Raw genomic sequence first — 26,110 nt, 5'->3', positions numbered from 1 at the left:
GTCTAGTTTCAATAAATGTAATTTAGTAAATGTAATTTTATGTTTTCAAGTCGGGTTTTACATCACGTATACATAAAGATCATACATAACAATATTTAATAATTGTATTTTATCGATTTATTTGTTATATCTACTTCACGTAAATGTTACAGTTTAATCATTTAGTTTCAATTTTTTAATGAACAATATTATCAAGATGTCCTGAACCTACTCTCAAACTGTATATCTGATCTTTAATATAGCTTTTGATTTTCTATTTATTTTATATCCAACCACGCCCGCCCACCCCCCTCCCCTGGCCTTGGGTGAGAGCTCATATTTTGATTTAATTTAGGAAATACAATTATTTGAAGTAAATTAAAATGTGTACCAAAATAACCCGGTCTTTTTAGGGTTAAACTGTAACAATTCCCCTCAGATCAGATATAGGATGAAGACCTAAACACAAGCCTCATTTTCTTCAGTAAACAAGTGCCATTACTGTAAATGTTAGAAGTAGATTGTTTGAATATTTGCATTAATGCCTTCGTCTTGCAATCATTCCATTTGTGCCAATGTTTAGGCGGATTTTTGCCGGAAAACAGTGCTACTTTTCCCACTGATACCCTATATGTATACCAGAACTTTCTCTTCCAACTGTTTTAACTCTAATCATTAAGGTATGTGTACGTATAATATCACAAACCTATATTTATGAAAATAATTGATTTAGTACATTAAATTTGTCCATTATTTTCGACCTTTCAGTTTTCATTGAAATCTCATCTGGACCGTCAAGGAAAAAGTTTGAGAACCCGTGCTCCACAACTGAGCCATCGCGCCTCCTAAAAGTGGGCCTGTATATACTCGTATGCAAAACACAATTCTATACAAAAACACACACCCACACGCACAGCGGTTTTTTGCAACGTGATTATTCATCCAGGTTAGACTGTACTACGTTTTAAAAGTAGATATTCATTGAATTTAAAAACTAACTTTATTTTCATTATTGCAAAGTTGAAACTTTGATTCGACAAGATTATCAAAATTCCATGCTTGGAAACATTCGAAGTAATGATTATTATAAATTACAAAACGCTTAAATACAACCCCGGCATAGCACCTGAAGAGCTCTCCGAACGCTGCTGAGATGTGTGAGATCACAGTATGGACATGACTTGCACAAGTAGACGATGTCCCATGACATCTCACACATTTTCAGTGCCCGCGTTTTCATCTTCTCTTGAGTTCTTTCTCTTACTTCACTACCGTCATGCTAAATGTATAATCTATTGCCTCACTCTAAACCCCGCACATGATTTTATTTTGATGAAAAATGCAGCGATACAAAAATAAAGGAATCTGTCGCTTGTAAACAAAATAAGACGCCATTGTATATTCAGCTGCACACACCGGGGTATGTTCGGCGTTTCAAGAGGGAACAAATGTCGTCCTTATTATCATTCCGGGGGTTTTTCAATCAAAGTCTGGTTTCTTTGATTGTTAATTAACCCCTATCCTGTGTATTTACAAGCAAAAGATTTTAGTTATCAGAATCAGGTCATATCCCCTTTTGAATGGTTTGACATGCCATTACATTTATATACACTAAACTCGTTATAATTTGAGAAGTAATAGCTTTGAATTGTATTCATTCTCTATGGGATGTCGTCTGCTTGGGCAGTGCTGGTCCATATAGTGACGTCATTAAAACATCGTTATTTTTCCGGCGAATCTCTCGTATATCCAAGCTGCTATGGAGGTGGTTGTATTTGTATTTTTTATAAATCACCCGATATGTAGTTGACCAAAAACTTGTCCGATGGCCATCTGTTAGCTTACCAGTTTCTAGTGATACATTAGTTGACGTATTTGTGATTTTCTTTGAATTTCACCTTTAATATGTTGTATTATTTTCTTCTTTCCTTTTTATCTTTGTTCTGTACTAATCTTAAGTTTACGTCTTTCATAAATAATACGTTATCACAATCAGGGATTTAAAAATAACACAGGATACTATTTCTAGCTATAAAGTTAAGTAGTAATGTTTGATTAGTACAACTGTTTCGAAAGCCAAAGTCCCAAATGCTAAAAACTTGACAGTCATGCTTTTTTTGTTTATAACAATCTGTTTTGGTTTTGATCCAGCTTTCCAACATTCTCACTAAATAACTCATAGCAGTTCACAGAAACTTTTCTGCAGGTATACGGTGTTCAAAATGTTTGTTCCCCCCCCCCCCTACAGAAAAGCATATTATTGTGTTTAAAACTCAATTTGCACCATGCATTTCAGGTTATTTTGTTAATTTTCTCATTTCTAAGCATTATTGAGATGTCACTTCCCAATTTATTTAAAATTTATTTCTCCTTGGTGGTCGATCACCTGTGAAACACGCTTGGTCCAGTTATCGTCCATTAATGACGCAAGGAGGTCCTTATTCATGTCTTGGCTTTTATATGCTCGTCGGATCCCCTCTTTAAGTTCAGTTATTGTTATGCAGTATTGAGTTTCAAATACTTTTTCGTTCATAATAGCCCATAGTTTCTCTATGGGGTTCAGTTCTGTCAAATTTTCTGGCCAGTTCTCTTTCCTTCTCCAAGCTACTGTTGTTCTTGTTGGGCGCCATCTTTAAATGTCTGAGGTTTACAGACCTTTAAATTCCTCCGTTTTAATGTTTGACCTCGTATCTCAGCCCAGCAATGGTGTTGTCAATTTCCGCAGGCTCGATGCATCAGTATACATCCAGTACATGTACATTTGGTTGATAACAGACTATTACTATTACTAAAGTAGTCATATGAGCAGTTGAGTTGGCAGATATGGGCGGAACGAACTTTTTGAACACGGTTATATAAATGAATCTATTTTTCCTCCTCAAATATGAAACAATGTTTTCGTATTTCCCACTCGTTCATTATTAAAAACTAAAAGCTGTGTGAATCAAAATTGCAACAACGAAAATCAACTACAAATTGCCAATTTCAACAAGAACAAAGTGATTATGAATTTCACTCTCCATTACCATTTCAGAGATTTCAAAATAAAAATAAAGGTCACTAAAAGATGACACTATGAAATGGGTTAATCTCTATTAGCTTTGAAAACAACTAGTCATTGAATACTCGTAATACATTTCTCTGTCTCAATCTATAAGAGGTATTAGATAAAAAGATCAATCAAGTTTGTGTTGTGTAAATATCTAAGTGTACTATCCAAACTGTCTTGATATTGGTTATATATGAAATGTTATTATTAAGATATCATCGAATATATGTTGATAACGTGTAAAAGCAACGATCATCGGCATCTGCAAAGATGTGTTTTATAAAAAGATCTATCAAGTTTTGGTTGTGTAAATATCTTAGTGTAGTATCTAAATTGTCTTGATATTGATTATATTTCACATATTCATTATTAAGATATCATCAAATATATTAGTAAAGTGTATACGCAACGATCATCGGCACCTACATACTATTTTTGTATAAATTTTGAACCGTTTATTACGGTTGTTTTTGTTTTGTGTAGGGGTATACACGCAGGCGCGTACACAGGGGGGGGGGGAGTTGGGGGGTTAACCCCCCCCCCCTTTGGTAATTTTCTGTGTGTAAACCCCCCCCCCCCATAACCCTCCTCAACCCCCCCCCCGGAATTTATTCCCATGGCTGACCTAAAAAAGGTGACCTTACCCCCCCCCCCCCCCAAGGGAGCAAAATGTCAAATTTTCAAATTCAGAGACCCCTCCCCCCCCCCCCAAAAAAAAGTGTCCTCTTATCCCCCCCCCCCCCCCCCCCCCCCCCCCCCCCTCCGCTTATTCAGCGGTCGGTTGAGTCGTTGCGATTTTTTTGGGACTCAAAAAAAAAAAAAAAAAAGTGACCTTTTCAGCGGCTGGCTGAGTCGTTGCGAAATTTTCGGCCCGATTTATAAATGTTAACACCCCCCCCCCCTTGAAAAAATCCTGCGTACGCGCCTGCATACACGTAATAATGTTATGTCACTATATTTTGTGGTTCTCTTTTGGACAACAGTAAATGTGACTCTCTAAATAGTATTGAAGTGAATATGATTGTATCTATACACACTGTGATCGTCGCCGGGTGACCACATCATCTTTAATATCTTGTAATATTATGTTAAATCATATGTATATTATCATTCTGTTACTATTTTTGTGCATTGAATTAACAATAAAATATCTTTCAAAAGAAGAAGAAAACATTGTATCACAACGTGACGATTAAAACGGTATTTTATCACTGTGTGTGAAGGTGCGATCGCAAAGACTTTCGAGAATCCGATATAAAATCATGTTCAGATTACGGGACACGTCTGTAAAGTGTGCACATTTCAAAGGGCGGTGGACAAGAGTCGAATTGTTGTGTACAAGACAATTGAAATTGACTAAGGTTGATTTTTTTTTCGACAGTCTTTGCGATTATGTATGTGAGACAGTGCCGCCCCTGTTCTACTATATGATTGAAATCCGACGCCAAGCTTAAAGGGACTTGGTCAAATATTGTTCATCTGAGATGAAAGAGCACCAGGGTCTCTAAAAAGGGTTGTCAAAATCGCGTTGTACCAAGTTCGGGCGGATGGAACGAATTCGGGTCAGACCATATGCATGTGCTTCTTTGGTCTTAAATCCATTTAAAAGGTTAAACTATGCCCCGTGCTTCAGTGCTAAATTGTTTAAAATGATGCAATTCAATCCATATGATGACCTTTATTTATTTTGAACAGCCTACTAACTTCTTGACTCATGATATCTAAGTTCTCTCTGCTCATATGTCCGCTACGCCATTTCACACGCGTAATGAGCATATTAAGGTGTTTATCTCGAATAGCAAATGAAAACTCAAAGGTTACTAAACCCAAATGCAAGAATAAACATATGATTCTAAGTATCGAAGAAATTGACAGTATACTTTTATACAAAGGATAACATCCCAAATAAACTTTAACCATTATGTATCACCTCAATGAGAAGGGTTACCTTAAACAAGGGATGCTAATAAAGGCAAGATTGTAATCATCATATTAAAGAAAATATCATAAATTTTGCTGGGAATAGGCATTTCCTTCAGCTCGAGTTGATATTAAAACCTTTTCTTTATAACTACCCAATAGCCAATGCAAATAAGTGAGTGATATTGGTGTTTTTGGAATGAGATCATACACACATAATGGATTTTGACTCAAATTCATTGCTTCAGCCCAAACTTGGTGCAAGAGGATTTTGACAATACTTTTTGGAAAGCCGGTTGCTTAGCCATCTGTGGCACCACAATTATGAATATGGCATCATTCGACAGCGTATGACAAAATAATGATTCAATGTCACATAGGCTATAACTTTTTAATTAGAAGCTACCAAAGTTGTATACTCTTTTTTTAATACGAACTGTATAGAAATCAAGATATTCAATAATGGAGAAATGATTCTACATTGCCTCGGTTTGTTCCCGGGAATTTACTTTTTCTCCAGACTATAAGAGGCAAATAATATGACTAAGCATTTAGTAAAGTACAGTATACAGCAGTTTCACTTTCCAGCAGAAATAAGATGTTTTGATTGCAGGAAATGTGCTGCCTGGATTAAAATATTCTAGTTTTGCTCTCAAATCGAAACCGGAGCATTCATCAAGTGATTATTTAACAGGGCATAAAAGTTAATGTGATTTCGTGAAGCTCTTCTCGCATTAGTGTAGATTGATTCTTCTCCAAACCAAGTCAGCCGTTATTGCCAGATTCTGTGAGTCCGCTGAAGACCTTTTTGGGAATATTCTATTGATCTTTCTTAAAGTTGAGGTAAATATAAAAGTGAAGTGAACTCTGACAATAAAAAAAAAGGAAATGAATGATTGATTCTTATTTTCTTACGATTGTTTCTTACTTTGATGTATGTAAATGGAATGTACAAACATAAGGGTTACGCACTTTTAAATGTATTGCAAAATATCTCTTCTTAATATTATTGTATTACCGCACACTGCTTGGGTAGATTTACACAGTAATTCTACATTAGCTCAATATCTTTTTTTTTAATTGCGATTTTTTTTTTGCTAACCAATAAGCTCATATTTTTTCTTCAACATTTTCGAGTGAAGTACTTGGACTACTTCTAATAACATTATTGTTTTACTTATATACCCATAAATCTGAATGGTGTAGACGCCAACAAAAAATAAAACAAATAGTTTTTCAAATGGGCTGTTATTTCTTATAAAAACAAAACAAAACTCTTATTTATCATGACCTAAGTGAAGAATACGTTACTAAGCATCAGTAGAATGTATTCGGGTAAGGGTAAGAGTTAAGGTCAGTGAAAGGCCTGTGTCGTGATCAGGGTTATAATTGTTAATGCGGAGGTTGGTAATCTGTAGTGTATTTTCTTCTGTTTTTATTTTCAGACAGGAATCAGTTATCATGGCATTCATACGACGAGCACCTCTTTTACGCTGTCTATCATTGGTTGTAGCGTGTATTATAACACCAACGCTCATCCAAACCATACACCAAGATGCCATGCTCACTCCTTCTATGATATGTCATTACGATGCCGAGCTGAAGAAAGCTGATTGCCATCATCGTGGGTTGGACTCCATCCCTCAGAATCTTCCAGACGATATTAAAGAGCTGGACGTCAGTTCGAACAATATCAATTTCATCTTGAATTCTTCTTTCGAGAGATACCCCTTGATCCAGGACTTGGATCTTAACTTTAACGACATCAGAATGATAGAACCTGCATCTTTTTACCCTCTAAAGGAATTGAATCGCTTAATCCTATCAAACAGCCATAAACTTGTTGTTCTCCCAGCTACAGGCCTGTTCAGGTGGTCTAAGAACCTGTCCACCCTGGAACTGGCATCTGTGAATCTAAAACTGCTTCCAAACGACACTCTGAAATGGAGCCCGTCTGTGGAGTCGATATACCTTAGCTTCAACAATCTCGCTTTCGTAAACATGAGCCTTTGTGACAGAGCAAAGGAAATTGAATTGGCTTATAATAACATCGAGCATCTCACCGCAGAATCTTTCATCTTCGGATGTCAAAGTGATTATATTAATCTGAGCGGGAATCCTATTAAATCAGTAGACCCGAATGTTATTGCATCGTTGCGTGTCCGATCACTGGACCTTGGAGACTACCCGTTCACACTTGAGGTACTGAAGGATACTTTTATCGGGATCTGTCGCTCTGAAATAGTGGAGCTCAGTATACATGGTGCCAATTTCGCAGTCTTGCCACGAGATTTCTTTAGTCCCTTGCGTAATTGTTCTCCTCCCGTGCTTAAATTCACCGGCAACAATTTACAATCTCTCTCTCAATACGTGTTCTCAAACTTGACAAGACTCGTGGAACTTGATCTATCGCGAAACAAAATCATCACTGTTGAACCAGTATTCTTTCAAGGCATGCGGGAGCTAAAAGTTCTGAACTTGAACTTCAATCAAATAAAATATATAAACCCAAATACTGACGAATGGACACTGGACTTAAATGAGTTGTACTTACGCAGCAATTCTTTGACAGAAATCTCAGAATTCGCATTTTTCGGTTTGCGAAATCTAACGCTGTTAGATCTGAGCTTGAACAAAGACCTTAAGGTCCTGAATATCACGTCGTTTTCGGAACTGATGGGAATTCAAACCATCGCCTTGAACTTTTGCAACTTTTGCATTAAGGACATATTTCAACCGGTAGCCCCGAACTTAACAACCCTTTTCATGAATAACATGATCGCCGAAATGATCATGATGGCACCTGGAATAACCTTCGAAGATTCACAAGGCCTTGAGAATTTGGAAATCCGTAATTCGGGGCTGTCGAATTTCAATCTCTGGGATGAAATCCTGAATGTTTCTCTTTTTGACGGATTGTCAAATCTTATTACTTTGGATCTTAGCCAAAATTATTTAGACCACTACTTTCCATCTGATTTTCCAGCTAGGATCTTCAAACAACTCTCTGCTCTCCAGAACCTTAGTTTAGAAGCCTGTCATATTTCATGCCTTCATCCATTAGCTTTTACGGGATTGGAATCGCTTCGGGTGCTAGATTTAAGTGGAAACGTAATTCAACAACTTAATTTTGATATATTCAAAATGTTAGATCAAGTGACTATTATCGATCTTCATGACAACCTTTTGGCATACCTCGATGAACAACTATTCTCAAACAATCCCAGACTGACTACTCTATTGCTATCAAACAATAAATTAACCATTCTCAACGAAAAGACATTTGAACCGATAAAATCTTCGCTTCTATCTTTCGATTTGTCATTGAACCCTATCGACTGTAATTGCGATCTACGATGGTTCCGCGATTGGATGAGTGGACATATTGACGTCATTGACGAAAACAGAACAGTCTGTTCATCGGCCTCTTTAGAGCCTCTTCGCGAGAAACCTTTGCTTGATTTTGATCCAAATAAACTTTGTGGACTCAATATTGTTCTTGTGTGTTTGACTCCTCTCGCCGGCATTTTCTTGGTTGTCATCGTTGCAGTCCTTTATCACAACCGATTGCAGTTGAAGTACAAACTCTTTCTCTTGAAACTAATGGTAATTGGATATAAAGAGATGCGGGACGCCCGGGACCACAACGACTATGAGTTTGACTTGAATATCATCTTCTACGATGACGACGAAGAATGGGCTCGTCAACAACTCCAACCAGCTCTGGAAGCACGGCTTCCGCAGTTCCAGAGGAATGTCTTTGGTGATCAAGACCTCATTCCTGGTATGCACTACCTGGACGCCGTCGACTACGTGGTGAGTCATAGTTATAAAACACTCATTCTACTCAGCAGAGCTGCCGTGCACGATCGCTGGTTCATGCTTAAACTTCGCACCGCCATGGACCATGTGAGCGACACCGAGACCGAATTCGTAGTCGTGGTCTTTCTCGAAGACATCCCTGACGAGGATATACCATTTCTGGCAAGGTTATATTTAAGTGATGGCAGACCCTACCTACATTGGACCGAGGACGTGAGAGGACACGATTTTTTCTGGAATAAACTGGTGAAAAGTCTAACCATTAATCTCAGGACCAATGACTTGATCCCCAACGAGTAGTAACGGTCTGACTTATTTTAGGGCTAGTGTGTTTCATATATTCTGTCCACATCTCAGAGTTTAGTATATCTGATTCATGTATTAAGCCAATAGCCTTACTAGAGCTTGGATCAGACTAAATATAAAGTCGCAAACGCATCTGATGTCAATCATATTTAGAAAACCATAATATATGTGGTCATGCATATAATACCCCAAATGGCCAAATACCTTGGTTTTGCTCTTGTGCAGTAGACTGGTTAATGGTAGAAATAGCAGAAATACATTTTCATGATACTCGAGAACTCATTTTTTAGAAATAAAATTATTTGAATTGAATTGAATTGTGTAACAAAATAGCCCGGTCTTTTTAGATTTAAACTGTAACAATTCCCCTTAGAACAGAACTAAACATAAACGTTAGCCTCATTTTCTTCAGTATACAAGCGCCATTACTGTACAGTATATGTTAGGAGTAGATTGTCTGAACATTTGCATTAACGCCTTCGTCTTTCAATCACTCCATTTGTGCCAATGTTTAGGCAGATTATTGCCGGAAAGCACAGTGCTACTTTTCCCACTGATATACCCTACATGTATACCAGCACTCCCACTTTTGAATGTCCTAACTCTTGAGATGAAGGTATGTGTAAAGACACGAATGTATGATATCACAAACCTATATTTATGGACAATTTTCGGACCTTTTAGCTTTCATGGAAATCACATCGTGAAAGTCAAGGAAAAAGTCATCGCCGATGGTCCTAAAATCTTAAACATGGGTTGCGTTTTAAATGGAAGTCCCTAATAATGCCCATTTTCTGCCAAAATGACCCTTGACAATGGGTATGGGTTAAGACGCCTAAGCCGCACACCCCCAGCCAAACCAAATCTGAGTACCCCCCTCCCCCCCCCCCCCCCTCATCGGGTCGTAAACTTAGCGACAATTGTATATACCTTGTAAATATGCTGTAAATGTAGATTGTATAATTGTTTAATTTGTTTGCTCCTTTAAGCCTTTATATGCCCCAATGGGACCAAAATGTGTTCCAATAAAGTAAAGGCTCGAGTTCAATTTCAGATCCAAGATCCAGGAAGAGACAGCTAGAAATATGTAAATACATACACTGTCTTGAATAGATAGTTAAAAACAAATATATACAAGAACAAACAAAACGCCAAGGTCATGTTTTATTATTAACAATGGAGGGCTACAGCATACTTCATATTTTCTTTTATTCTTCTTCTTCGTTTTCGTCTTCTTTTCTAATTCTATTATTTTCTTTTTTTCTGTTCAGCTCTCGTCTTTTCTCTCTTTCATCACAGTTCTCTCAATTTTTTCTTCATTCAAATTGTGTCAAACTTTTATAATGTATCGACGTCTGCTTTATATATTTATTATACTCTCATATAAAGCTATTTGTTCATTCATACCTTCCCGTTTTCTATCATAACAAATTCAAGTTGAGTAATAATGGTTTTTGAATGTTCATTAATGTCTTTTTGTCTGTATCATGTAATTTAAAAGCATCTGTATTTTTTCATCTTTCAGCTGGGATGATAATTTTAAATAAATGAACCATAATAAACTTATATCAGTGAAACCCTGACAACAGCCAATGAATAACGTTAAAAATGCATTTTTAGTTTTATTAGTACATTTCACAAAAATAGCAATGTTTTACAAAATAGCACACATGTCTGGATATTAGACAATTAAAGTTGTTTTTACTGACAAGGGATAATATTGCAAACAATGTAAATGAACGAAACTTTTCCCTGTGTGATTTCATATGTCAATTATTATTCCGTAAGTCCAATTCGTTTTACACATTCATCGCTAGAATTTTACTTTCTATTTCCTCCTGAACCATATTTCAATGTGTATTTATGTTCTATCAGATTTAATTTTTTTAATGATCCGATACTATTTTGAAACTTTTGCAATCGATTAATGAACAGCAACATGATCAATGCACTCATTTAAAATTCAAAGACATTTGAACAGTGGCACATTCCTCACTGAATGTATTGTTGAAGACATGAGTTTTTCGATCAGTATGCTTATCATCAATGGGTGAATGTCTTATGACAACAATTGCAAGTTGTTTTATTTATTTAAAAGAAGAAGAAAAAAAATCCCTGATAGTAAGCTAAAGTGTACGCCTATTAGATTTGGATACTGACATATATCAAAGAAAAGAGGAATTCGGTATTGTCTTAATACTCGAAGGGTGCAATAGGTTACATTCTTGATTGCATGTCGTGCTCTTTACCATTGTGCCAAACTTGATGTTTGGACATAAAATGGATGCCTTTCAATCTTAAATTCCAAAAGCGATACACGCCTGATCTTTTTCTAGACAACACTCAAAGTCTTTTTAGTATTGTCACGAGCATGCTTGTGGTACTATACCTTTGAATATTATTGTTAAACCGAATTGAACTTTTCCTAAGAACACATCTTGGCTATCATTGTAATTGTGCGTTACAATTCTGACATTGTCCTATAGGACAGAAGTTTAAAATCGTAATGTTCACATATTTTCCTTTTGAAATGTTTTGTTGCTGCACAAGTGGGTTAAGGTTGACGAAGGTCATGACGGTCAGTCGTAGGGCGTGTCACTTGACACGGCAAGGTCTTTAGGCTATAGTATCGTCACGTACAATAAATTGTTAAACCAAACTGATTTTTTTTTCCCCCTAAGAACACATCTTGACCATCATTGTAATTGTGCATTGTAATTCTGATATTGTCCTATACGACAGGAGTTTGGAGTTGTAATGTTCACATGTTCTTTTGAAATGTTTTGTTCTTGCACAAGTGGGTTATAAGGTTGACGAAAGTCACGACGGTCAGCCGTTGGGCGTGTCACTTGACCGTCATAATCAAGACGGTTTGATTACATGATCAATGCACTCATTGATAATTCGAAGACATTTGAACAGTGGCACATTCCTCAATGAAGGTATCGTTGAAGACAAAGGTTTTTCGATCATTATGCTTATCACCAATAGGTGAATGTCTTATGACAATTACTGTAAGTTGTTTGTCTATAAAACGTTTATTTAAAACAAGACAAAAACAAATCCATGAGAGTAAACTTAAGTGTATAACTATTAGATCCAGATACTGACGTATCAAAGAAAAGAGGAATTTGGTATTTTCTGAATTTTCGAATAGTGCAATCGGATACATTCTTGATCGTATGTCATGCTCTTTAACATTATGCCAAGCTTATTGTTAATTTGAACATAAAGCGGATGCCTTTCAATCTTAAATTCCAAAAAGTGATACACGCCTGATCTTTTTCTAGATAGGCACACATTGAAGAGATGGAGTAATATTCTCCTTCACTAATTTAAGAATAATACACATTCCTAAATGCGTTAGCAAGATTAAAGCGTAATCTGTAATGATAGGCTTAATATACTGAGCGAGACAACAATCAAGGTCTCTACAGTATTGCTACGAGCATACTTGTGGTATTATACCTTTGAATACATTGTTAAACCAAATTTAACTTTTCCTAAGAACACATCTTGACTGTCATTGTAACTGTGCATTGTAGTTCTGACACTGTCCTGTGTGGCAAGAGTTTAGAGTTATAATGTTCACATGTTCTTTTTGAAATGTTTTGTTGTTGCACAAGTGGGTTAGGGTTGACGAAGGTCACGATGGTCAGACGAAGGGCGTGTCAATTGACAAGGCAAGGTCTTTATAGTATTGCCACATGCATACTACCTTTGAAAGAGTTGTTGAACCAAATTGATTTTTTTTCTTCTTTTTTTTCTTCTAGTCACATAGTGAACTTATCGTATGACAAAGAGTATTACGATTTAATACGTGCTGTGTCTATCTGCAGAAAGGTGTTTGAATGTTAACAATATTATTACTCAAGAATAACAAGTGCTCATTAGGTATTTAAGGTGGTAGTCCCTTGACAAATATTATGCCTTCTTAATATAGACATTGATAGTTCGACGAATTAACTACAATACTGAACCTTCGAATAGGAGCACATTTCTGTTGTATCGTTATATAGAAAGATTTATATTGGTAAACAAAAAAATATATCATACGCCTATTATCAAATGGAGGTTATTCTTTAACAAAACTTAAAAGTCGATCTGACTCGTACTTTCAAATCAGACAATGGAGCTGTTTTTTTTTTTTGTTTTTTTTTTTTTTTCTTTCTTTTTCTTCTGTATATATATAAATATATATATATATATATATATATATATATATATATATATATATATATATATATATATTGATAGCATAACTTTGTTTATAAAGGTCGAGTAGAAGCTGTGACAATAAGTCGTTTTATGCCATTAATTCGGATACTGACAGGTTAAAGAAAAGAGGAATGGGTATGTTGGACATTGGCGGGTTTTTGCTTTGATTATTTTATTTCAAGGAAGGGGGAGGGGGTGAATTGTGGGCAGTCTTTGCTTGGGAAGGTCTTGCAAAGCTACTACTCAGGAAATAAATACTTTCTTGAGTGGTTTTTCTTTTAATTGTAAGGTTTTAATTTTTTTTTTTTTTTTTTTTTTTTTTTTTTTAAGGGGATTTTTTGTTTATTGATTGTAATGTTGAATGTGTATGTATATTATGTTTGGGTATGCTGTTGTGTGTGTGTTGGTGGGGTTACTCTCATTTTTTGCGGGAATCGCAGTCTCTTAGGTAAATGTGTAAATTGTTCTCGTATCCAGGGGCGTCGCTAGACCTTTTTCAGTGGGGGGGTGTAGAGGCCAAAGATTACCGACAAAACTAGCCACCAATTACCGACAAAATTAAATGTCCAAAATCTACACATTTAACCCTATAAACCCGGGGCCGAAGGCTAAATTGTTTTTCCTATGGACTATCTGTAGTACTTGCGTATGCGCAAATGGTCATTTTCCACGACGACAAAAATATACGAATTATTTCGTCAACTTAGTCAGCATTCATAGCTATATATTTTAACGCAGGTGCGGAGCTAGGATCTTATTTTAGGGAGGGGCGGTAGTGAGCAAGCGAAGCGCGCTCATTAGGGGGGTGTGGGTGGTATGCCTTCCGTGCGAAGCGCGGAAGCTTAGACGTTTCCTTAAATTATTAGGAAAAGAAGACGATTTATTGTACCGTTCTCGATTGTTAATCCTTGTCTGAATGAAGTTCCACCCCCCCCCCCCTCCCGTGCGAAGCGCGAAAGCTTTGACGATTCATTACAAGACTGTTAATCCTTGTTTGAATTTAGTTCCTCCCCCTCCCGCAAGTTTTGGCGTTTAATTAAAATATTAGAGAAAGTAGACGATTCGTTGAACCGTGCGCGACTCTTAATCCTTGTCTGAATGCAGTTTCTCCCCCTCCCCCCCCCCGCGCAAAGCGCGGAAGCTTTGACGTTTCATTCAATTATGAGAAAAAGCAGACGATTCGGTGTACTGTTCTCGACTCTTAATTCTTATCTGAATTCAGTCCTCCCCCTCCGCGCGAAGCGCGGAAGTTTTGACGTTTAATTTAATTATTAGAGAAAGTAGACGATTTGTTGAACCGTGCTCGACTCTTAATCCTTGTCTGGATGAAGCTTCCCCCTCCCATGCGAAGCGCGGAAGTTTTGTTTGAATTATTAGAGAAAGAAGACGATTCGTTGTACCGTTTTCGACTCTTAATAAGCCCTTAATGTCTGAATTCAGTTTCCCCCTTTAGCGCGAAGCGCGCAAGCTTTGACGTTTTCTTAAATTATTAGACAAAGAAAACGATTCGTTGAACCATTCTCGACTCGTTTGAATGAAGTTTACCCCTTCCGCGCGAAGCGCGTAATTTTTTGGCGTTTCATCACAATATAGAGACAGGAAGACGATTCGTCGTACCGTTTTCGACTCTTATTAAGCCCTATTTATCTGAATTCAGTTTCCCCCTCTCGCGAGAAGCGCGGAAGCCCTGACGTTTCCTTAAATTATTAGAGAAAGAAGAGGATTCGTTGTACCGTTTTCGACTCTTATTAGGCCCTATTCATCTGAATTCAGTTTCCCCCTCTGCTTTGACGTTTCATTAAATTATTAGAGAAAGAAGAGGATTCGTTGTACCGTTTTTAGACTCTTAATAAGCCCTATTTGTCAGAATTCAGTTCCCCCCTTTAGTGCGGAAGTTTTGACGTTTCCTTAAATTATTAGACAAAGAAAATTACGATTCGTTGTACCGTTCTCGACTCGTCTAAGTTTTCCCCTTTGCGCGAAGCGCGGAATTTTTGGCGTTTCATCACAATATAGAGAAAGGAAGACGATTTGTCGTACCGTTTTCGACTCTTATTACGCCCTATTCATCTGAATCCAGTTTCCCTCTCTCGCGCGAAGCGCGGAAGCTCTGACGTTTCCTTAAATTATTAGAGAAAGAAGAGGATTCGTTGTACCGTTTTTCGACTATTAATAAGCCCTATTTGTCTGAATTCAGTTTTCCCCCCTGTCGCGCGAAGCGCGGGAGCTTTGACGTTTCCTCAAATTATTAGAGAAAGAAAAGTACGATTCGTTGTACCGTTCTCGACTCGTCTAAGTTTTCCCTTTCGCGCGAAGCGTGGAATTTTTGGCGTTTCATCACAATATAGAGAAAGGAAGACGATTCGTCGTACCGTTTTCGACTCTTATTAAGCCCTATTCATCTGAATCCAGTTTCCCTCTCTCGCGTGAAGCGCGGAAGCTCTGACGTTTCCTTAACTTATTAGAGAAAGAAGAAAATTCGTTGTACCGTTTTCGACTCTTAATAAGCCCTATTTGTCAGAATTCAGTTCCCCCCTTTAGTGCGGAAGCTTTGATGTTTCCTTAAATTATTAGACAAAGAAAATTACGATTCGTTGTACCGTTCTCGACTCGTCTAAGTTTTCCCCTTCGCGCGAAGCGTGGAATTTTTGGCGTTTCATCACAATATAGAGAAAGGAAGACGATTCGTCGTACCGTTTTTGACTCTTATTAAGCCCTATTCATCTGAACTCAGTTTCCCTCTCTCGCGCGAAGCGCGGAAGCTCTGACGTTCCCTTAACTTATTAGAGAAAGAAGAGGATTCGTTGTACCGTTGTCGACTCTTAATAAGCCCTATTTGTCTGAATTTCGTTTCCCCCTCTCGCGCGAGGCGCGGAAGCTTTGACGTTTCCTTAAATTATTAGAGAAACAAGACGATTCGTTGTACCGTTCTCGACTCGTCTAAATGAAGTTTTCCCCTTCTGCGCGAAGCGTGGAATTTTTGGCGTTTCATCACAATATAGAGAAGGGAAAACGATTCGTCGTACCGTTGTTGACTCTTAAACCTTGTTTGAATTTAGTTTCCCCAAAGATTTTAAAATTCTGATTTCTTTAGCTGATATTATAGGAAAGTGAAACTTCGAGAAAATACAAGTATTGTAGTTGTAGTCACTCTCGAAGTCGTCACAGCGGATTAAAAGTCACAGTTCGTAGCGGAAAAAAACTTGTCGGCCGACCGACAATATACATCTCACCGACGTCAAACTTCTGCATTGATATAGTACACGAGGATCGAGCAAGAATACCGACACAACTGACCCGACACAGCAACATATTTACCCGTGTCTTTCTTGCTCCCTCGACGAGACGACTCCACCCAACAACCCCCTTCTCTCTTTTACTCGCACTCCTCTCTCAGGCTCTTACTTCCCTCATCTCTCCTCTCTTTCACCCCCGTTTCTTTTCTTTCCCTTTTACTCCTTTTCTTCTTTTTTTTTCCTTCTTTTCTTTCTTTTCCTTTCTTTCCTCTCCTCCCTCTTTTTCTTTTTCTTTCTTCTCTTTTCTTTTCCTTTTCTTTTTTTCTTTTCTTTCCCTTTCCCTCTTTTTTCCCCTCTCCCTTTTCTCTTTTTTTCCCGACGGCAGCGCAATTTTACCGACAATATCCTGACAAGTGGGGGGGGGTGTCGCACCCCTCCACACCCCCCTTTGGCGACGCCCCTGCTCGTATCATGAGGTATCACTTGAAACAGATATATTACTTTGCTTCGTCGTCCTCCGCTAAATATTCAATGTTCAAATTTGATTACGAAAAGGGCAGAAATATTTTTAAAAATCAATGGATAATATAAGTACATCTTTTGTATGTAACTTTCTTTCTCTAAACGTTAAGGGAATTCGAGAAAAATTAAAGAGACAGAAAATATTGATGTGGTGTAAAGATAAACGGTCGGATATAGTGTTTTTACAGGAAACGTATAGCACCAAGGAAGTAGAAGACGAATGGAAGGTACTATGGAATGGTAGTTCGTATTTTAGTCATGGGACAAGTCATAGTAAAGGGGTTCTTATTTTATTTGATTCTAAACTAGATATTCAAGTCATTAATGCAATTGCAGATGATAACGGTAGGTTTATTATAATAGAGTGCATTATACAAGGGTTAAGGCTTACAATAGCCAATGTATATTTCCCAGTTCGTTCGAAGGAAATAGAACAAATTAATATTTTACTCGAGTTTGAAAAAGCCCTTACAACGGTTAATGGAAAAAATAATCAGCTAATAATAGGAGGTGATTTCAACACGATCAGCAATTTTAACCTGGATTACATGGGAACTGGTAAACGAAAGGTTCTCTCAAAATTTGGTAGACTCTTTGAAAATTTTGTGGATAGATTAGATTTGATTGATATTTGGAGAGTACGAAATGGAATGAAAAAGCAATTTACGTATAGACAAATCAATCCTTTTATGCAAAGTCGACTTGATTATTGGTTTGTATCCGAAAAACTAGATGAAATAATATCAAAATGCAATATAATATCATCTATAGCTCCTGATCATTCAGCTGTACAACTAAACTTTTTTAATTTACCTTCGAATGATATCAAATTCAAGGGATCTTATTGGAAATTTAATAATAGTTTATGTAAAGATGAAAAGTTCATCGTGTTAATGAAAACCGCAATCATTGAACTGAAAGAGGACTATAAAACAGAAATAGAAAGTAAAAGAGTTCTATGGGATTTTTTGAAAATGAAAATAAACAGTTTTATCAGAAAATATTCGAAAGAAAAAGCAAAGCTCAGAAAAGAAAAAATTGGGAATCTAGAAATAGAAATACTCTTCCTTGAAGACGATCTTTTGAAAGCAGTAGATAATGAGAAGATTGCATCTTTAGAACTGAAACGAAGAGAATTAAAAGCATGCTATGATTATATTAATGAAGGACTTAAAATTCGTTCTAGAGCATCGTACTTTGAAAGAGGAGAAACAAATACTAATTACTTTACCCAATTAATGGAATCAAATAAGAGAAAAACAGTAATCAGAAAACTTATGATAAATGAAGAAAAAATAAATTTTGATCAGAGAGATATAATTAAAGAAATACACAAGTTTTATAGCAAACTATATGCGCATTCCACGGTAGATTTCAATTCTAGTGATGCTTTTTTCACAGATCTACCCAAACTAAATCCAGACTCTAAGGATATTTGTGAAGGGAAAGTTACAGAGAGGGAATGTATGGCAGTTTTGAAAGAAATGAAATTTAACAAAACACCAGGTAACGATGGTTTAAGTGTTGAATTTTAATCATTATTTTGGCCGGTAATAGGAGACGTAGTGGTCGATGCTTTGAATGAATCCTTTTGTGAGGGAGAACTCTCCCACTCACAAAAACAGGCAGTAATTACTTTAATTCATAAAGAAGGCAAAGATCCGTTACAAATTAAAAACTACAGACCCATTTCCTTACTTAATGTGGACTACAAGATTTTAACCAAAGCTCTTTCAACAAGAATTAAAAAAGTATTACCAGAAGTTATTTGGATTGATCAGGTGGGATATCTTAAGGGAAGAAATATAGGTGAAGCTATTCGGTTAATTGACGACATGATCTTTCATACAACTCAAAATAAAATACCTGCTTATTTGTTAGCGATAGATTTTGAAAAAGCGTTTGACTCGGTTTCACACATGTTTTTACAAAAGGTCTTAGTAGCCTTTGGTTTTGGACCGATATTTTGTAAATGGGTGAAAATAATTTATAATAAGGCTCAAAGTTGTGTTTTCAATGGACACGTATCATCTGGATATTTTTCTATTCAGAAAGGTGTAAGACAAGGTGATCCTTTGTCTGCATATTTATTTTTACTTTGCATTGAGATTCTTGCTCGCGCAATCCGCAGCGACTCGGCTATTCATGGGATTCCCTTTGATAATATTCACGTTAAACAAATTCTTTATGCAGATGACATGTCGTTGTTTGTTCAAGATATTGAATCTTTTAAAAGACTAAACTCATTGTTTACTAGTTTTGCAGATATGTCTGGATTGAAGATGAATAGAGACAAAACCTTTGTATTATTGTTGGGTCCTAACGCGGATAAAGATGTAATAGTTCCATTTGGTAAGATAGTAAACATTGTAAAGATATTAGGGATACAGTTTACGTTAGACGTGGAAAGCCAGGAAAAAATCAATTACAAAGAAATCTTAAGTAAAATTAAAAAGCTGCTTATGTGGTGGAAACAAAGAGATTTGACTTTGATGGGGAAAATTCAACTAATTAAGACTTTTGTTCTATCAAAATTAGTATATGTATCATCACTCACACCTGTACCGCCGTGGGCATTCCGTGAAATTGAAGTGTCAATATTTGATTTTTTATGGAATGGAAAAGATAAAATCAAACGGAGTACTATGTTTTTAGATTACGATAAGGGAGGTCTTAAATTGACAGATTTTCAATTATTTATTCGAACACAAAGAGTCATGTGGATGAAAAGACTTATAACAGGAGATTCAAATATGATTTGGAAACGTTATTTTAAATACCTGACTAGAAAATATGGCGGCCTATTGATTTTTTTCAGTAATGTATCGCCAGATTTACTTGCACTGTCATTACCAGATTTTTACCGTAGCATGCTGGAGGCTTGGCTGGGGACAAAAGCCTTTTTGCTTAAGAACGAAATTTCAAAAAGAAATCAAATTATTTACAATAATAAATGTATCCGCATTCAGGGGCAAATATATTTCCATGAAGACTTATTTCTGAAAAATGTTTTTAAAATACATCATATTGTTGATAAGAAAGGTGAATTGAAATCTATCACAGAATTTAAGAAAATGGGTTTAAACAACATAGAAATAAATATAATAAAACAGTTATATGAAGGCATTCCATTCTCATGGAAAACTCTTTTGAATATATATGAACATCCATGTGAGGATACTGAATTAAGTTTAGAATTCATTATTAACGGAAACCCTCACTCTTTGCAAGGCATAACATCAAAATATATCTATAGTATATTGTTAAAAATGAGAACGGAAAAATCTTATGCTACATGCAACTTAGAACGTACATACAATATGGTCGAAAATGACACGAGAACAATTTTCTTAAGACCCCGAAAATCCACTCTAGACAGAAAGCTGAGGGAATTTCAATATAAAATGTTATATAATTTAATTTATACAAATAAGCATCTATACACTTTCAAACATGCAGTGAGCAATCTTTGCTCCTTTTGCAATAAACACGAAGAAACCTATGAGCATCTGTTTTTTACCTGTGAAAAGGTAGCAAATATTTGGAAGGACTGCGGTGACCTTTTTGATTTATCAGCGTTAAAAAATCTACATTGGCAAGAAATTCATATCGGGATAAAAAGATCTAATGCGGGAGAAGAACAACTGTTAAATCACATTATTCTTTTAACAAAACATATGATTTTTAAATATAGTTCAACTAAAAATAGACCCCCAATTCCTCAAGAAATTAAAAAAAGAATTATAGAAAATAGGCAAGAAGAAAAGAAATTAGCGGGGGAGAGAGGCACTTTAACACTTCACTTCAAAAAATGGGACAACTTCCATAGTTAAGGACGGCGAGGCAAATACTTCTTTCTCAGACTCAGACATTTTTTTTTTTTTTTTTTTTTTTTTTTTTAAATATATAATTTGGTCTTAAGGAAAAGGAAGAGACAGGATTTCCAACAAATATGTAGATGTGAATGCTCGGGAAGGGAGGGGGGATTTGTTGAGATTTGGAATGAAGGGGGGAGGGGGATATGTCAGTTTGTATGTGTGTCTGAGTATGTGAGCGTGTGTGGTGTGTCTGTCTGTCTGTAGGTATACTCTTTGATTTATAATATTCGTTCAGTATAATTCAATGTAAATATTATGTACTGTGTATTAAACTATCTTAAGTATTTTTGAGAGATGTACAATTTTCTTTATATTTTGATATATGTTAATCAATGAAGCTGTATGTTTGTTTGTTATATATTTTGTACTGAATGAATACAATAAAACAATATTACAAAACAAAAAAACATAAAGGCTTCATGAGAGATTTGCTGGGCGGTTCAATAACCTTGATGCCATTTTAATTGCTTTTGTTTTTCCGCATTTCTGTCACTGAAGGGACAAATTTTGAATTGAAACCAAAAGGAAAAGTGGAAAATTGGACAAGGAAGTACAACACCATGATGATTGATTTAGACACACAAGAGGGCGCTGTTGATAAATCAATTGCAGAGTTCATGTATAAAAGTGATCCTTCTCATTTCGTTAAGGAGAATAATTGACCTATTGCCACTTATTTTCAACGTTTGACGGGTAACCCTTACAAAATAACATAATTTCATTGACAGTATCTTTCGTCAGCATCTACTTCATGGCGATTGTTAATTCACAATCAAAACACAACGTTAACATAATTGATGGAGGTATAGGCCCATACGATCCGAATATCCAGGGAATTTCGTTTCTTACATGCATGTATAGGCCCTGATGGTTTACGGTTATGGGCGCCGTTTTAATTTACGGGTAAACAAACCATTGACCTCTAGAGGTCAGTAGTTTATGCGTAAATTAAGATAGCACCCATGCAAATATCATGTGAGCGCACAGCGCAGGTAGTGTCATCAATGTTTTCAGATGCGCATGTATTGTTGCGTCACTGCCTGCGCTGTGCGCTCACATAATATTTGCATGGGCGCCGTCTTAATTTACGCGTAAACCCGTAAGTTAAAATGGCGCCCATGTCTGCGCATGCGCACTGTTGTTACCGTAAACTGGTGTATTGTAAAACCTACTAAGGAAAACAACAACAACAACAGCATATGTGTTCTGCATGGCATTATATACCAAGAGTATACTATTTATATACTATACAAAGTTACAATGCACTGCATGTAGTATAAAACGTACAATTTTACTCAACTACAATTTTAAGTCACTGGCTAAATCGATCGATTATCAAATAACTTTCACCACTTTTCCGCGGATCCGCCGTCGACGTTAACTAAATCACGGTTGTTGATGTTACACACTACAATCTGCGGATGTTCGTTTCTTAGTCGAAATTCATAGATATCAACTAATTTTCAAGGCAGACACTTCGCAGGCCCAATAAACATGGAAGGGGTCAACGATTGCTTTCTATTGAAAGTTTTGAGCTTCATGTGGAATCGTAGTTTCAGAAGAAAACTGTTTTGAGTTTGCTCTAATTGCCCTCACGGCTATCAGTTACTGGGTATGTAAATACTCTACCGCCCACCGTACCTTTTATACCACGTCGCATCTGGACTATAGACGGCGTGCAACAACCCTTTAAAAATAGCACACATAATTTGTCGAAAATGTCAATAGTACTGACTAAATTCCATTGCCGGTCTTATACTAGTTGCAAACACTCAAGGACAATGTCATATTTGAAGGTTTATAACCGCTCACATTTCGTGCTTAATCGAGTCACCGGGTTCACGTCGTTTCCCGAACCGGAAGGCACGGTTGGAATGCAACACTCTTCATTGTTGTTACATCGGTAAATGATCGGAGTCACGTAGCATTATGTCGGCTCCACTTCCCTAATTTTATTGAGGTTGGCAGGTAGTTACCTTGTCGCTAATTGAGCCCTAACCACTGACAGTTCCAGCGATAGTCCCGTGTCCTTGATAATGACGTTATTCAGACCGGTCACATGCACGGTTACAATACATTTTGATTTCCTTTCTCGCGTGAAAGCGGGTATAGAATCGGAGTCTTAGTAGCAGGTCCTTTCGTTTAGCTTCACTGACAAATAGATAACCGCGTCGCTTTAGCCCTAACCGCTAACCACACATCTTGGATACCGTCATTCCCCGAACCGGTAGACACGGCTGAAAACATTGTTTCTTTTTTGTTGTGACACCGGTTAAGATAGCACTCAGTCAGATCCTGTTCCATAGTTTTACCGATGATGGCCGAAGCTTACCGCATCACATTCTCCCTTACCGCTAACTGTTCCTGCTATAACCGCGTAACTTGAATGCCGTCAACCCCCGAACCGGTCGACACGGTTGGAATGCAACTGGATTTCCTCTTCTGTCGTCTGCATCTCTTCGGAGTCAGAGTCGTTTACCATTGTTGCCTAATATCCGGGTATCTTGCACAATGGAAGATAAAAATGAAGAAGCCCTGGAAAGCAACGCTGATTGCAAAGAGAGCCTGAGAGAGAGAGAGGAAAACAAAATATAGATTAAACAAATTTGGGGGAATAGTTGTGGTTTCTAACATATCATTTTCCTAAAGACTACGATGACCTGACATTTTTAGTATCGAGATAGCCAATAGCCTTCTGTAAAATAAATAATCTTAGGACGTACATGTCCCAAAAGGCATTTTCTAGAGTCCTCAATAACGCCTAAGAATAATAGCTATGATTTCAATTGAACCAGTCGGGTGACCAATATTTCGGAGACAAACAATGACAAAATACAGCAACCATGGCAACGTCGACTTTTAGGAGTGACGAAAAAAAATCACTGGAAAAATATAGCCTACATCTAAAATTAAGAAGGAGACAATACTTCACAATGACGGGTAAACAAAGAGAATATTAAGATAAGAGAGCAAGAGAGAACGCGATCGAGATTCTTTTGAAAGGGGAAAAAAAGAGGGGGGGAAAATAAAGAAGAAAGAAAGAGAAAAAAGGATGAAAGAAAAAACTGAAACAGAGAATTAGGGGAAGTGGATTGAAGCAGAAAACAAAGATTTTGTTTTAAAGAGAGAAGGATGGAGAGAGGGGGTCGAGAGAAGAGGAGAGAGAGAGAAAGAGAGAGAAAGAGAAAGAGAGGGAGCGAGAGAGATAGATAGAGAGAGAGAGAGAGAGAGATAGAGAGAGAGAGCGAGAGAGAGAGAGGAAAGAGAGAGAAAGAGAGAGAGAGAGAGAGAGGAGAGAGAGTAAGTGGGAGAGAAGGGCGGTTATAAAATGACGATCTACAACGTGAACCGACCTGAAAAGTGTTTGCCGTAGCTTGGAGTTCGTATCCTGACGGAACGATTGTGAAGTTGACGGCGGCCGCCGCGCCAAAGATCCATGAGATACCAAGAAGGACTAGGAGAGCAACGGCACCTTTCAACTGATTCAATGGCGTCTTTTACCATCTAAGAGTGTGAAGGAGAGCGACAATCACAACTGAATAAAAACAAAGCAAAATCAGTTTTGCTATAAACACAAATCTAAAGAAATCTGATACACGGTGTTGACATCAAAATCACACTACTTTAAAGGAGCTACATAAAGAAAATTTACTAACAACTGATAATTAGAACAAATTACATATGGATGGAAAGATTTTCTCTTGAAAAACACGAATAATTTGCTGAGAAATCATATAGATATCATGGAAAGGCGTAAAATGCAATTTTTCAAGACACTTCTTAGACCCCCAAGCGCCCCCGAACGTAAGCCAAACACTCGAGCGTAGCGAGCTCTGAATAGTGACGTCACACCCTGGACAAACAGCTCGGCACCGGCCGCATACCGGAGTCGCGCGTGTATTAGTCTGCAGCTAGACAGCCGTGTCCAGGGTGTGACGTCACAGTAGTGACGTCATACGAAGGACTGCTGAAGGCAGTAAATCTGGATCTCAAAATTAACATTTTTGAAAGTTGATTTCTGCGGGCCCCAAACATATTTTGAAGAGGAAATTTGTTGTATTTGATCAGTAAGGCTTCCCCTTCGCAATGATATGAATTTTGCATCAATTCAATACACTTTTGCTTCTTGGTGTGACTCCTTTAAGCAGCGATTCCTGAAAATATGATAATTTTTCTTCTTCTTCTTCTTCTTTCTTTCTTTTATTCTTTGTCATCTTCTTGTTCTTCTCCTTCTTGTTTTCTTCCTTTCCTCCTCCTTCTTCTTCTCCGCTTCTCCTTCTGTTTATTTCTATTTGTCATGGAATTTGGGACTAATATCTGATGACTTTTACCCCCACACTCCCTTACTTCCAACCCTCCCTTCTTTCCGGCCATAGCCTGGATTCACCAACAGTAAAACAGACCTAGATTCATAGATTACCTGTTTTATATATTTTTCTGATAACCCGGAGAACGAGCCCAAATACGATGCTGTTGAAGAGGACGATGATGAGCATCGGGGTTAGGAAAAGACCGTAGAACGCGACGGTACTCAAACGACAGCTGGAGAATTAAAGAGATAGAACGAGCATGGCATCACTAGCTTTTTCTTTTGCATTTCTCACGAATAGAACATGTTTTTATGTTTGAAACGGGGCACATATCTGTGTTAGGTATCAGAATAATTTGGGGGTCCACTGTCCCCTGTGCCCCATGGGGAAACCACTTTAAATGTATATAGACAATTTTTTATAAATATTAGTTGGCAACATCCACCGAGCGTAAAAAAACGTAGATAGCTTGTCAAATGCCAGTAACGACGTTTGAAGTCTCTCGCCAATATACGTTAATTGTATGTGTGGCGCGGAATATTATTCCTCAACTTGAAATTAGATATACAATAGAATAGAATCATAATCGGTATGCTATATAACTTCAAATAGGATAACATAAGGGCCAAGTAGAATTGATTTTTAGATTCTCGGTCAGATATTTTGAAAATGAGGAAGGGGTTCAGTTTTACTTGATATTTGATAATTTGTTTGTGTACGTGCAAATGCCATTCGGTCAAGTTTGACACAGATCTTGTTAATTCAATTCCATGCATTAGAGATGCTGAAAAACAGCTGTGCAGTTTTGCTACAAACAAGGTGAAATGCCATTATTAACAATTTTTGTGAACACCATTCTCTAGATGCCCT

At 37.1% G+C, this 26,110-nt stretch overlaps 1 protein-coding gene across 1 annotated transcript; it reads left to right on the top strand.

Moving 5' to 3' along the window:
• The first annotated feature begins 6,409 nt into the window (after window positions 1-6,409).
• LOC115925906 (toll-like receptor 3) lies at window positions 6,410-9,070 on the top strand. Its single transcript, XM_030989949.1, has one exon. It carries the CDS (start codon window positions 6,410-6,412, stop codon window positions 9,068-9,070), a length of 2,661 nt encoding a protein of 886 aa, XP_030845809.1.
• The last annotated feature ends 17,040 nt before the right edge of the window (window positions 9,071-26,110 follow it).

This window comes from Strongylocentrotus purpuratus, unplaced genomic scaffold (assembly GCF_000002235.5).
Source record: "Strongylocentrotus purpuratus isolate Spur 01 unplaced genomic scaffold, Spur_5.0 spur5_scaffold_19, whole genome shotgun sequence".
In the NCBI taxonomy this organism is placed as follows: Eukaryota; Metazoa; Echinodermata; class Echinoidea; order Camarodonta; family Strongylocentrotidae; genus Strongylocentrotus; species Strongylocentrotus purpuratus.
Note: the sequence above shows the minus strand (reverse complement) of the source record. Positions and strands in the feature narration are given on the sequence as shown.